Here is a 12,653-nt window from a genome sequence, read left to right as displayed (position 1 = left end):
ATCTTCCTCTATGACAGAAACTTAAAATGCTTCGATTGACGACTAACTGCTTCACAAAAGAGATTTTAATGTAGTAATTTCCTGCATTTTTTTTTTTTTTTTGAATTTACAAATTGATCATAGTTAATTCATAAAAGTTGAAGGTGAGAATTTAAATGGAAGACTAAGACATTTCATAAGTGAAGTAAAACTTGCTGAAATGGTGGTTGGCTATTTTTTCCAGTTTTATGATTATTGTTTTTCCCTCCACCGCACTCTCAGCAGCAAAAGTCAGGTTGTCTAATCATTATTTAAATATTTAAAAATACATAAGTTAATGTACTACATTAGGTGATTGCGTTAAAAAAATTGTTAAGTTTGTTAAGTTAATTGCAGTTATGATATTGTAAAAAGGGTCATCCACTAGTGATGTTATACTTTGAGGAGGAGACGGGCTCATGAAATTGTGACAAGGGGAACAGAGAGGGTGACACAAAGTCACATCACTCAGTTATTGTAGCGATATGTTTGTAAAAAATATGATGTGACAAGAGGAGGAGTTTGGGGGTGAAGTGTGACACTTTGTGATAAAAGGTGCAGATGGTCAAATATATTGAAAAAAAAGTGTGACATCATTTAGTGACACTCCATTAGTACTCCTTCAAAATCTCATTTTACTCCTTCAAAACTCCTCCAAAACTCCTTCATTTTATTTCTGAAATTGAGTACGAACCCTGAACTGCGAAAGTTTTCAAAAAAACCCTTTTCCATTTTATTTTCCTCATTTTTAAAACCCTTAGTTCCTAAAAAAATGCAGTAAAATGCCCCCGATCTCTCTCTGAGCTTCCCAAAATTTTACCCGCTGCAAATTAAAGAAACTTGTGCCTCTTTTTAATCTGTTTTTAAAAAGTAAAAATAGTAATTTCAGTTTCCGAATTTCCGGTACTAAAGAGGCTCGATTTAAGAAATCCCTTCGTATATCTTAAATTTCTTACACCAAACTTTTGGTTACTAGCTTTGTTCATTCAAGTCTCTAATTTCCATAGCAGCTATTATGCCTGCTAACAAAACAATTCCATCCATCTGTGTGTTTTACTTATGCAGGATTCGCCAAAATGGGCCCCGAAAAAACGTAGCCCGACTTTTTCGGGTGGGCCCACTTATAACTATAATCGATGAATACCAAGTCCAGAATCCCCTTCCTTTCTGTATGTACGTCAATTCGCAATGACTCGAATCGAAAGGGACTGATGAAAAACTTCGACTTACCGCTAGTTTTGGTTCTCGACATTTTAATAACCGTTGAAACAAACAAATTAAAAACCATCGAGCATTTCCTTTAACATGTACACATAACCGACAAAATTACAGAACTTAAAGCACAATATGCGCAGTTTAATAAAAAATATTGAGAGAAAAAATCAAAAACGTTGTTTTGATCTCGATACTGCCGGAACCACTCGAATAGAGCCGATTCTGCTTCAGGAAAGGTGCACATCTTCATTCATTTCCGATTCGGATTCGTGGGTTTTACCGCTTTAGAAGTTTATCTTTATGGGCAGAGTACTTGCTCAGACATCTTTAATAGTAAAGAAAACTCACTCTGTCGCAGGAACTTATTACAGTCGACGCTCATTATAACGACCAGTGGTAAAAGTCCCAACTTTGTTCCTATGAACTCAACGTTAATTTGCTTTCGTTATAACGACCGTTTTGTATCGTCTAATCCAATACAACGACCGAATTCACGGAAGCTATTTCTGGTGTTCTTTCCAATAAAACAAGTTTGTAGCTTGAAATGACCTTGATTATTGTTTACGGACATCTGCCTGAAGTTTTCAATGTCAAATACAACTTTGAGAGGGGGGGGGGGATTACCATTCTAGCACAGAAAAATAATGGGAGGAAAAATCGAGAAATTTCCAGATTCCTAAGAAAAGGGAGTTGACAGACGTGTTGGTAGTTTGGTGTTTGAATCTAGTGGTTTTTATGATTTGGGGTTCTCGAGGGACTTTTAAATGTTTCTTAGAAAAGCAAAGAAAAAAACACAATTTATCACCTATATCTGAAACGGAAAATAATGTTTTGCAAAAATCACGTCTGCTAAAGAGCCAAACGTCTGTTTTATCTTCAGAAAGTGTAGTGGTAGCAGATTTGTAAGTGTGTAACATTTTCCTCCCTATATTTTCTACTTTAAAAGTTCTTTAATATCCTGTCATAGTATTTTGCACACGATTTTTCTAAAAAACCTATGATAAAAATAATTTGGGCATTTAACTGGAATGTTTGAAAAAGTACCTTTTTTTATGGAACAACGGGGCATGCATGATGACTGTGTTTATTTTTTTTTAATTATACCTCTTATAACGACCACTCGTTATAAAGACCTTTTTATCTATGACGGATATTGTCGTTATATCGAGCTTCGACTGTATAAGCAAATGATTAAACTAAAGAATGTAGGGGAACGCATCTCAACTTAGGTCAGCCATTCAATTAAAGGTCTAGACAACTTGACAGCTTAAAAGCAAATTCGTAGTCCAGCAACATGTCAAAGTGTAAACAGTACAGTACAACAAAAGAAAACAAGCTATACTCGTTTTCGCATGTGTAACTCCTTTAATCGCACATCGGCTCAACAGGTGCTCCTCTTGCCTCAGAGGTCTATTGTGCAGGAATTGCAAGTGAAGGTGAATCAATTTTTCTCACATAGTCACTTGTTTCTATCTTTTTTTGTACGTTCTTTCAAAATAAATCTCGAGTCATGTTTGAAAAAACTTCGAGTTAAAGGAAGTTAACTGTGAGATATTTAGAATAATTTGCATGGAATTAAAGAGGAATGGGTCGGGACTAGATAAAAACTTCGAGTTTTAGCAATATTCGAGTTATCGTGAATTGGCTGTATATATAAATATCTCTCAATTCAATTCTAAAGACTCTGAAAAATACAAGCTGACATCAGACATATTTTGACTCCATACGTTCTATCTTTTTGACTGTTTGATTTCAACTTTCTAGGACATTCATTTCTTGAGTTATGCGACATGCATACACACATATGCACATACATACCTACATACAGACGTCACAAGAAAACCTCATTAATTTTTTCTCGGGAATCGTCAAAATGGTTATTTCGTGTGTCTATACTTTCTTAGTCACTTATCCACGTGTGGTCGAGTCGAAAAAAAACTCAACATTCATTCGGTGTGAGCAAAATGGAAATGAAGGTCGATTTTTGAGTGAAAATTTTTTTGCGAATACAATACTTCCTTTTTTGTAAAAGGAAGTAAAAAGGACAACAAAGATGTTTATATGTACAGTCAATTCTCGATAACTCGAAGTACGATAACTCGAATATTGCTATAACTCCAAGTTTTCGTCAAGTCCCGACCCCTTTGTCTTTGATTCCATGCTAATTATTCTCGATGTCTCCAAGTTAACTTCCTTTAACTGGAAGTTTTTCCCAAGATGACTCGAAATTTATTTCGAAAAAATGAAAAAAAAAAAAAAAATGAAAAGAAAAAGATAGAAACAAGTGACTATGTGAGAAAAATTGATTAACCTTCACTTGCAATTCCTGCACAATAGATCTCTAAAGCAAGAAGAGCACCTGTTGAGCCGATGTGCGATAAAGGAGTTACATGTGCAAAAATGAGTGCAGCTTGTTTTCTTTTGTTGTACTGTACTGTTTAAACTTCGACATGTTACTGGACTAGGAATTTGCTTTTAAGCTGTTGTCTAGTCCTTTATTCAAAGGTTGACCTAAGTTGAGATGCGTTCCCCTACATTCTTTAGTTCAATCATTTGCTGATAAGTTCCTGAGACAGAGTGAGTTTTCTTTACTATTAAAGATGTCTGAGCAAGTACTCTGCCCATGTGATACTAAAAGAGAAATGTAAAATTCTAAAGCGGTAGAACCCACGAATCCGAATTGGAAACGAATGAAGATGTGCACCTTTCCTGAAGCAGAATCGGCTCTATTCGAGTGGTTCCGGCAGTATCGAAAGCAAAACCACTCTTTTGTTTTTTTTTCTCTCGATATTTTTGATTAAACTGCGCATATTGTGCTTTAAGTTCTGTAATTTTGTCGGTTATGTGTACATGTTAATTGAAATACTCGATGGTTTTTAAGATTAAAATGCCGAGAACCAAAACTAGCGGTAAGTCGAAGTTTTTCGTCGGCCCCCTTTAGATTCGAGTTATCGCGAATTGACTGTATTTAGAACACTTGTTATGTGTTCGAAGGAAATATAACTGGTGAACTACCTTTTAATTCATAAAAAATCAATTTTGCCATTTTTTTCTAAATTTTCAAGAAAAACCTTTATCTTTTCGCTACATTGGCCGCCGCTTCTATGAATCGCGTTTGTCCTAAAAAGTTTCAATTCCATAAAGCGGCTGATTCAATGAAGCTGGATTTTGTTCTGTTTTGGATAATTTGATTTGTTAAAGCGGTGGATTCAATCGACACTAGAACGCCGAGAGGTGTCCAAATTTTAAAAGTTATGCAAAACCTGAAATTTGCACGGAATCCATACGAATTTTCATGACTTTTATTTAATACAGTAGAAGACCATTATAATGCCGACCTATATAACGCAATTCTCTATAAACCGCACGACTTTTTAGAAGTAAACAATAGGTTTTAAAGTTTAAAAAATCCCCCTGTTTTGCTTTGCAAACTGTAGTGTATTTTACTAGTGAGGAGTAGAGAGTATTTGTGAAATGATCTATTGGGTGAGTGCAAAAGTTCGTGCGGAGTTGCAATAGATGGCGTTAGAACGGGCGTAACGTATTGTCATTAATGCCACTATCTACGTAAGTCAGATCGTTGGAAAGGTGACATATGCAGCTTTCATTCCAATCAAAATAATTTGTGCAGATACAAACTGCTTCGAGAAAGATTACTTTTAAAATGAGTGTTGATAAAGTGCATTTACGGCATGTTATGCTTTACGAGTTTCGGAAGGGAATAAATGTTGCAGCAGCCGTAAAAAACATTCAAGACCTTATCAAGATCAAGCACCAGCTAAACGAACTGTGGAAAAATGGTTCGCAAAATTTCGTTGCGGAGATTTTAAGCTGGAAGACGAGCCACGCTTAGGTCAACCTTCCGACATTGATGACGGCGTTTTGTGTTCTATAGTTCAGAATACTCCGCGAATTTCAACAGAGGAAGTTGCTACAGCACTTAACGTTGACCGATCAACCGTTTTTCGGCGTTAAAAAAAATCGGATTTGATTTAAAGCTCGATATATGGGTTCCCCATTTGTTGACCGAGAGCAACAAAATCCAGCGAATTTCTGCTGCCGTATCTTTACTGGGGCGGCTCAAAAACGAGCCGTTTTTGGATCGATTAGTGACGGGCGATGAAAAATGGGTCCTGCACAACAACGTTCAGCGCAAACGCACATGGAAACAGGCAGGTGAACATGGTGACGCAATGGCAAAGGCCAGTTTGCACCCGATGAAGGTGATGCTCTGTGTTTGGTGGGATTGCAAGGGTATAATTTATTTTGAGTTTCTCCTCGCCGGCCAAACGATTGATTCGGACGAGTACTGTCGTCAATTAACTAATCTGAACCGCGAAATCAAATAGAAACGTCCGAGTTTGTCAAATCGCAAAGGCGTAGTCTTTCATCAAGATAACGCTAGACCACACGTTTCGAGACAGACGCTGTGCAAAATGTACAGCCTGAAATGGGATGTCCTAACTCATCCACCGTATTCTCCTGATATCGCACCATCGGATTATCACTCATTCCGGTCATTGCAAAATCATTTAAATGGGAAAAAAACTTGACTCTTTGAGTGCCTTACAAAACATCGTGTCTTCGTTCTTCGAATCTATACCACGCAGTTTTTATGATCGGGTCATTCCTCTCATTCCAATGTTCGCCTCGACTGTGTTTTAGTCGGGTTGAACCTGTCTTCGTTTTTAATTGCACTGATGATGGCACTTGTATTTTAGAGTGCCGAAACAGCTGTTTGCTGGTTTTTTAACCTTTTTTCATTTTGAATTTGTACTTTATATACGTTGTCATATTTTATTCACTATGCAGTACAAAGTTTTTGACTACTTTTTATGCATCCGTATGCTGCCAGAACGTTGGAAGAAGATTATAGACAACGATGGAGAATATATCATTGATTGAATAAAGAGTTTTGCTTGCCTAATCACTGTATGACTTTCGTTCACAAACTCCGCACGAACGTTTGCACTCACCCGATATATAATGCAAAAACCTGTATAACGCAAAAGCTCTGATCCCAAGGTGTGCGTTATAATGGTCTTCTACTGTGTGTAAGGAAAACTCACGCACAAAGTTATGAGAAATTAGCTTTTTAAAAACTGATTTTATGGGAGATTTTACCTAGGACGCCGGTGTGGTGTCAATTGGACACTGCAATAGTTTTATCTCCAATATACTGAATTTATTTTTTTTAGCAGCAGCTCCATCATTAGCGCCAGAGTATTGAAGGACACCGACGCCTGTGAGCAAACACCTGCTTATCACGTGATAGTTTCTGATGCCACATCTGATGATATATACAGTGGGCGCCGCTTAATGTGATCACTTTGGAACCAATACAATTTGATAACAATAACCGACTGATAACAATATCCGAAAAGAATCCAGGAGACACAAAATAAGGTTTTTTTTCCGATTAAGGTGCATTTATTTTGGCAACCTCAAATTAAAATCACAATGACTCAACTAAACGCAGTTTTAAATTATAAATTATTAAATTAACAGAATGGAAATATCTGAGTTATAAAAAGTTAAAGCTAAATTATGCAATTTTTAATCACATGGTAATAGGTGAAGTAAGATATGACCGTTTTCCCTGACATCTGTAAACCAGTTTCAAAGCACATTCAGTTTTTCTATCTTTTCCAGCATGGTTTTGCTTGTTTTTTAAATTTTAATTTAACTTCGCTTTGTTTTCAATCTCGACACAATTCTTTAATAGTTTACAAAGCAATGGCAACAATGGAGGTCCTACATCAATGCCTGCAACATGTCCAGCAACTGAATATTTTTAGGTGCAAAAGAAAGTTTTCTTAAGGGGAGTCTGTGGACACTGGGGGCGAACTTTCTGTAGCTTCATTCCTAGAAAAATTTTGAACTGCTATTGAAAACTACAAAATGTTTCACAGAAAGTTAGTCTCGTCAGGGTATATATAGTACAGTAGGTGCCGCTTAATATGATCACGGTTAATGTGATCAGAATCACAAAGTCCAGAGACACTTGTATGCTAGCACGCGTTAAAAAAGTCGGACATTGTAATCGGTGCCTTCGTTTATTGTTACCGTTTTCTCACAAACTTTCAAATTGTTTTCAAATTTGCATGGTTGCAGGTGGTAAGCTCCTCCCATTTAGAATTAACGTAGATTCCGGAAGGAAGAGCGTCATGGTTTAACTGTCAGGGAGAAAGTCGACATTTTAAAACGCTTCGACAATTTACCCATGCTAAGTCAAAGAAATGATGCAGCAGAGCTAAAAATTGACATTACTTTGTGAGTTCCCTGAAGAATGGAGACGAGATTGAAAACAAAGCGATAAGCTGAATGAAAACTTAAGGGGTTACAGTACCTCAAAAATGATCAAACGATGGAAAAAATTTTTATTGCTTATTTCAAAACAAAAAACTATTCTGAACACAGGGGAAAACTTTCATTGCTTTAGTTCAAATATTTTAAAAGTTATGAGTGGTTTTACGCCACGCTCGCTATGTGTTCTTATGCAAAAGAAAAACTTCAAACTGCTTTTTCTCGATGATGGTATTTTTGAGTTTTCATGTCATTAGAATCCCTAAGGATTTTTTTCTATTAAAGATACAGCTTTAAAGTAATACTTTTTGCAACTGGGATAACCTATTTGACAAAACTGTGCATTGGAGAAGCATTTTAGAAACAACTCAAATGTTTAGTGCATGTTAAACCTTTAAAAACCATTTTTTTTTAAAAAAATTTGATTTTTTGCATAATTAATCACAGAAAATTTTCGAATGAACTCATAAGCAAATGAATGCACAGATTTTTAGAGATGATTATAGTGATCGTTTTGCAAAAAACGTTTTTTAAATGAGTGCAAAAATAAAAAAGCCTTAAAGATTTTAAAAGTCGATATTTTCCTCAATTTTTTGAATTTTCAAAAAAAGTGGGCAATATTTTTAAATTTTGAAAATAAATTGTTGATTACGAAATAAGTATGCATGTTATGGTTTCAAAGAAATATAAAATTTATATAAATTACAAGAAATTGCTTGAAAGGTACTGTGACCTCTTAAAAATAAACAAAATTAAAACACTAGAAAATCTCTACTAAAATGTGGTCTGCAAATGTCGGGGAAAAGGATGCGCGAGCAAACGGTCATATTTTATATCACCGACTAGTGGTACCTGCACGGCTTTGCCCGTAGTAGAAAAATTAAAATGTCTTTTGGTTCGCCTGTGCATTTATAAATAATGCATGGCGAATTTTCTCGCCAATTCGCTTGTGCCCATGTTACGGTTCCACGTTATGATAATCTCGTAATTTACTCGTCCATCTTATCATAATTTTGCTCGGGAAAATGTTATTAAAATTGGAATAGAAAAAGAACCGCGTCGAATTTTCGAAAAACCGCTTCGAGGTGCACACCTTCATGCTACAAACTAACTTTGTGCCAAATTTCATGAAAATCGGCCGAACGGTCTAGGCACTATGCGCGTCACAGACATCCTACAGATATCCTACAGACATCCAGACATCCTCCGGACACAGAGACTTTCAGCTTTATTATTAGTAAAGATTACCATGTGTTTAAAAATTGCATATTTTAGTTTTCCCTTTTATGATTAAGATATTTGCATTCTGCTAATTTAGTAATTTATAATTTAAGCTGAGTCATGGGAATTCGAATTTATGGTTGCAAAAATAAATGCTTCCCAATTGAAAAGAAAACGACTTTTGTGTCTCCTGGATTCCTTTCGATTGTTGTTATCAAATTGTATTTGTCCCAGAGTGATCACATTAAGCGGCGCTTACTGTATTTGATGCTCATGTGATGTGATTTATCAATTGCACAGGACTTTTGGATTTCATTTTTTGCTGAGATAGTTGATGCTGTTATAAAAATTCAAAGTTACTTATCTGTTTCAAATCAGAGTAAAAAGCTTTCTGTAAAAATCTTTTTATTTAACATGTACACCACAGAATACATGGTGAAAATCAAAACATGTTGCTGAAAAACCCAACAGTTATAAATGCAGTTACATGTGTGCCAACACCTGATTGGTCAACAGCCAAAAGCTAATTTAAATATTCAATGGACCAATCACATGTTGGCTGAGTTAAGGTGCTGAAAAATTAATTTTATATTGATACTTAATCTAATTTTATGTTAATTTTAATAGGTAATTAAATATGTATTTTATTTAATTAATTTATTTATTTTTCAACATGAAAGAATACTCTACAGATGCGCTTGCATATGTGTTTGAAGCTCTCTGGATTATTTAGGATGCTTTTTATACGAGTGTTTTATATTATTATAGTTAGAAAATTTAAAAATGTCTCGCAAAAAAGGCAACATGCGCAGTGAATATATCAATAATTCGCAGGAAAAAAGAAATGAACATGAATTTCAAAATAACAGCCCGCCGAAGCACAAAAAATGTCAGGTAAAAAAATTGTAATGGAAATGGGGCGACCAAAATATGTTTCTGCTGTAAAAGAGTAGCATGTGGAAAGTACACCAAACATATAAATTATGTCTGTGTTTAATGTACATGATGTGGGTAAGTTTTTCTGAAAAATATTCTGCATGATTATTTTTTTTCCCTATAGATACAATAATACGTCTGTCAATAAGCTTGACGGCGTTTTATTATTTTATTACCATTCACAAATTAAAACGATATTAAAACGAAATTTGCTTTTATTTTGTTCGAATATCTCGCTTAGTTTCGACCAGTGTCGAAATGACACCATTCGGCGTTCTAGGGGAAGAAAACGTTCTAGTGTTACTAATTCAATTAACCGGCGTCCACTGTATCTCAGAACCTTTGAAATTTTGTATTTCCAGCCTTAACTGCGTTATAAATGTTTTTTTTTTGTTTCAAGATTATGTAGCCCACTCAAGGTTCCCATGACACTCTCTTTCAATGTTGCCAGACGTCCCGGATTTCAAGGGACAGTCCCGGATTTTGAAAAATTGTCCCCGGGAACTTCCATACGGGACGGGTAAAATCCCGTATTCTAGTTAATAACAATATTTTACCAAACGAGACATTATTTTAAGGGAAAAACTGAAGCAAAACAAAAAATTTGAAATAAAGAGCAATAAGAAAATTTTGTGGCTGCAAACGCAAAAATTATTTTCGTTTTTAATTCGGTTTTTATTTTGGCGGCAGATCATAAGTATCCGATTGATTGCTTCCTCTTTGCTCGTTAACTACATGGCGCAGTGTAGCCCTCAAGGGATCCTGCACCATTAAATCTAAATGAACCAACCAACTAATGTTGGAAATATATCCAGAACCCGATCATTCTGATATTCGACATGGGGCACATTTCTATTTCAGGGCCCCCTGGGGCCTGACAAAGATTTTTGAAGACACTGGGCAGGAAATTCATTCTGTGCCCCCCCCCTCCCCTCATTCAATATAATGAAGTTATAAAATATTTCGGTACTTGTGTATTAACAGAACCATACTAAATTTGGTGATACCTCCTATCACAATATAGTATGAGTATATACATTTAAAAAGTAGAAGATCCAGATTCAGAGTGAAATCATTATTTTTAATTAGCATGATAAATTAAGTGGATTTTGGGCCCCCCCTGAAATCTAAGAGGAGGGGCTTGTGCCCTGCATGCCCCTGCGGTAATCAGGCTCTGAATATATCGTGCGCATGCGTCGCCAATAGCAATGAAAACGATTTTAATACATGCTCTGATTGGCGAAATTTTGAATTTTAATGCTTTGTAACGATTGAATTTTTCAGATTTACCGTAAAGAGTATTCTATGGCAGAAAGCACCCCTTAAAAATGCACCATATCCAGTAATTGCCCCAAACCTCAAACCCCCCCCCCCCCCCCCATTTCACTTCTAGAAGCCCGTCCCTTAGTTACTGTTCTTGAGTCTGGCAACCCTGCTCTCTTTGCACAAGATCTTTCTTTTTGTCGCTGCATCCGTGGTAATCTATTTCCGTCTCTTGCAGGCAGATTTGCAGGAAGCCCTGAGGCTGGCACCCAATGACCGATGTGAGTGCAATATTTCTTCTTCCCGTTGAATTTTTTTGCGAGTTACAGTAGAAGACCATTATAATGCCGACCTATATAACGCAATTCTCTATAAACCGCACAGCTTTTCGGAAGTAAACAATAGGTTTCGAAGTTTAAAAAATGCCTTGCTAACATGAAAATGGTTAGGCAAATTAAATTTTGAAAGTTTTTCATCTTTCCAGCTTAATTCAAAGCTTTTAAAGGAAAATTAGTGTTTACAGTAAAGAGAAAATCTCAGATGGCTCTTGAAAATGCAGCTGTTATGCAAACCATGAAGCTAGCAGAAGTGCAGGATTTTGATTGTGAAACATATTTATTTGTGAATGATTAGTTGTATAATTAGTGTTTCAATATTCATTGCAGATAGAACTAATTCTGAAGCGCTAGTGTATAGATATATTCTGAATATTAGTTCCAAAATTTGTGACATGACCTATATAACGCAAAAACCTGTATAACGCAAAAGCTCTCGTCCCAAGGTGTGCGTTATAATGGTCTTCTACTGTATCATATACAATTTTACTAATTCAAGCAGGGGTGTGCACAGAAATTTTGGGGCCTATCACATATGACTTTTTTGGACCTCCCCCCCCCCTCCATTATGTTTACCTCTATATTTCATTCCAGTTAAAAAAATATTGGGTCCCCTTTAGGCTCGAGCCAACAGGTGTCCCTTCTCCCCCCCCCCCCCCTGATTTCAAGTTTAAATGCTGGTCGGTTTTACCGCCATTTTTGGGTACCCTGTTCACCAAAATTGGATTAGTCAAGTTGGTTCATTCACCAGAATCATTTAATAGAGATGGTTCCTTAACGAAAATGGAGCTCTGCGTAAAACGAAATTTGGTCATGAAATTGAATGCTGTGCTAATTAATGCAAACGTATGAATACAACACATTATTCAATTGCATGTGAGAAATGAGGCTTAGATAAATTCGGTACATTCCGAGCATAGACTAATAATAAGAGTAGACCGAGCTTTCCCAGACTTGCTGATGAAAAAATTGGTTCATGGTGACATCATGTGACTGGTGGGAGGCTTGGCGAATACTTTGGCAGCATGGTTGCTAGATAACTGCATTATCTCTAGTTTGGCACTCGACATGTATTTTAAGACAATGTGTTTTCATTAAAAAAACTTCCAGGTGCAGAGATTGAACTGTTTTTCTTTTAGTTATGCATATTTTGACATTAGTAATTAGTTTTTGATAACACAGTCTTCAGTAACTTTTATTTCATTCGGAACTGCTATGTCAGCGTTGGCGTGAACGGAATGGCGTAATTGTTTTGCGTTAACGCAAAAATGTACTAATCGGAATCTTAAATTGAAATTGTAGGTAAAAATCTTACCGTTTGCCGATTCTTTTGGGGCGCTTGCATCTTTAATTGCTTAG

General features: G+C 36.0%; 1 protein-coding gene across 1 annotated transcript in view; it reads left to right on the top strand.

Moving 5' to 3' along the window:
• The window catches only part of LOC129233494 (peptidyl-prolyl cis-trans isomerase D-like), a 78,239-nt gene that overhangs the window by 61,284 nt on the left and 4,302 nt on the right, over positions 1-12,653 (top strand). The window contains exon 10 of the mRNA XM_054867513.1: positions 11,198-11,240. Within this exon, the coding sequence (XP_054723488.1) occupies positions 11,198-11,240 (43 nt within the window). The remainder of the gene's footprint in view (positions 1-11,197; positions 11,241-12,653) is intronic.

This window comes from Uloborus diversus, unplaced genomic scaffold (assembly GCF_026930045.1).
Source record: "Uloborus diversus isolate 005 unplaced genomic scaffold, Udiv.v.3.1 scaffold_468, whole genome shotgun sequence".
NCBI lineage: Eukaryota > Metazoa > Arthropoda > Arachnida > Araneae > Uloboridae > Uloborus > Uloborus diversus.
The sequence above is the reverse complement of the archived record's forward strand: the minus strand, read 5'-3'. Positions and strand labels throughout refer to the sequence as shown.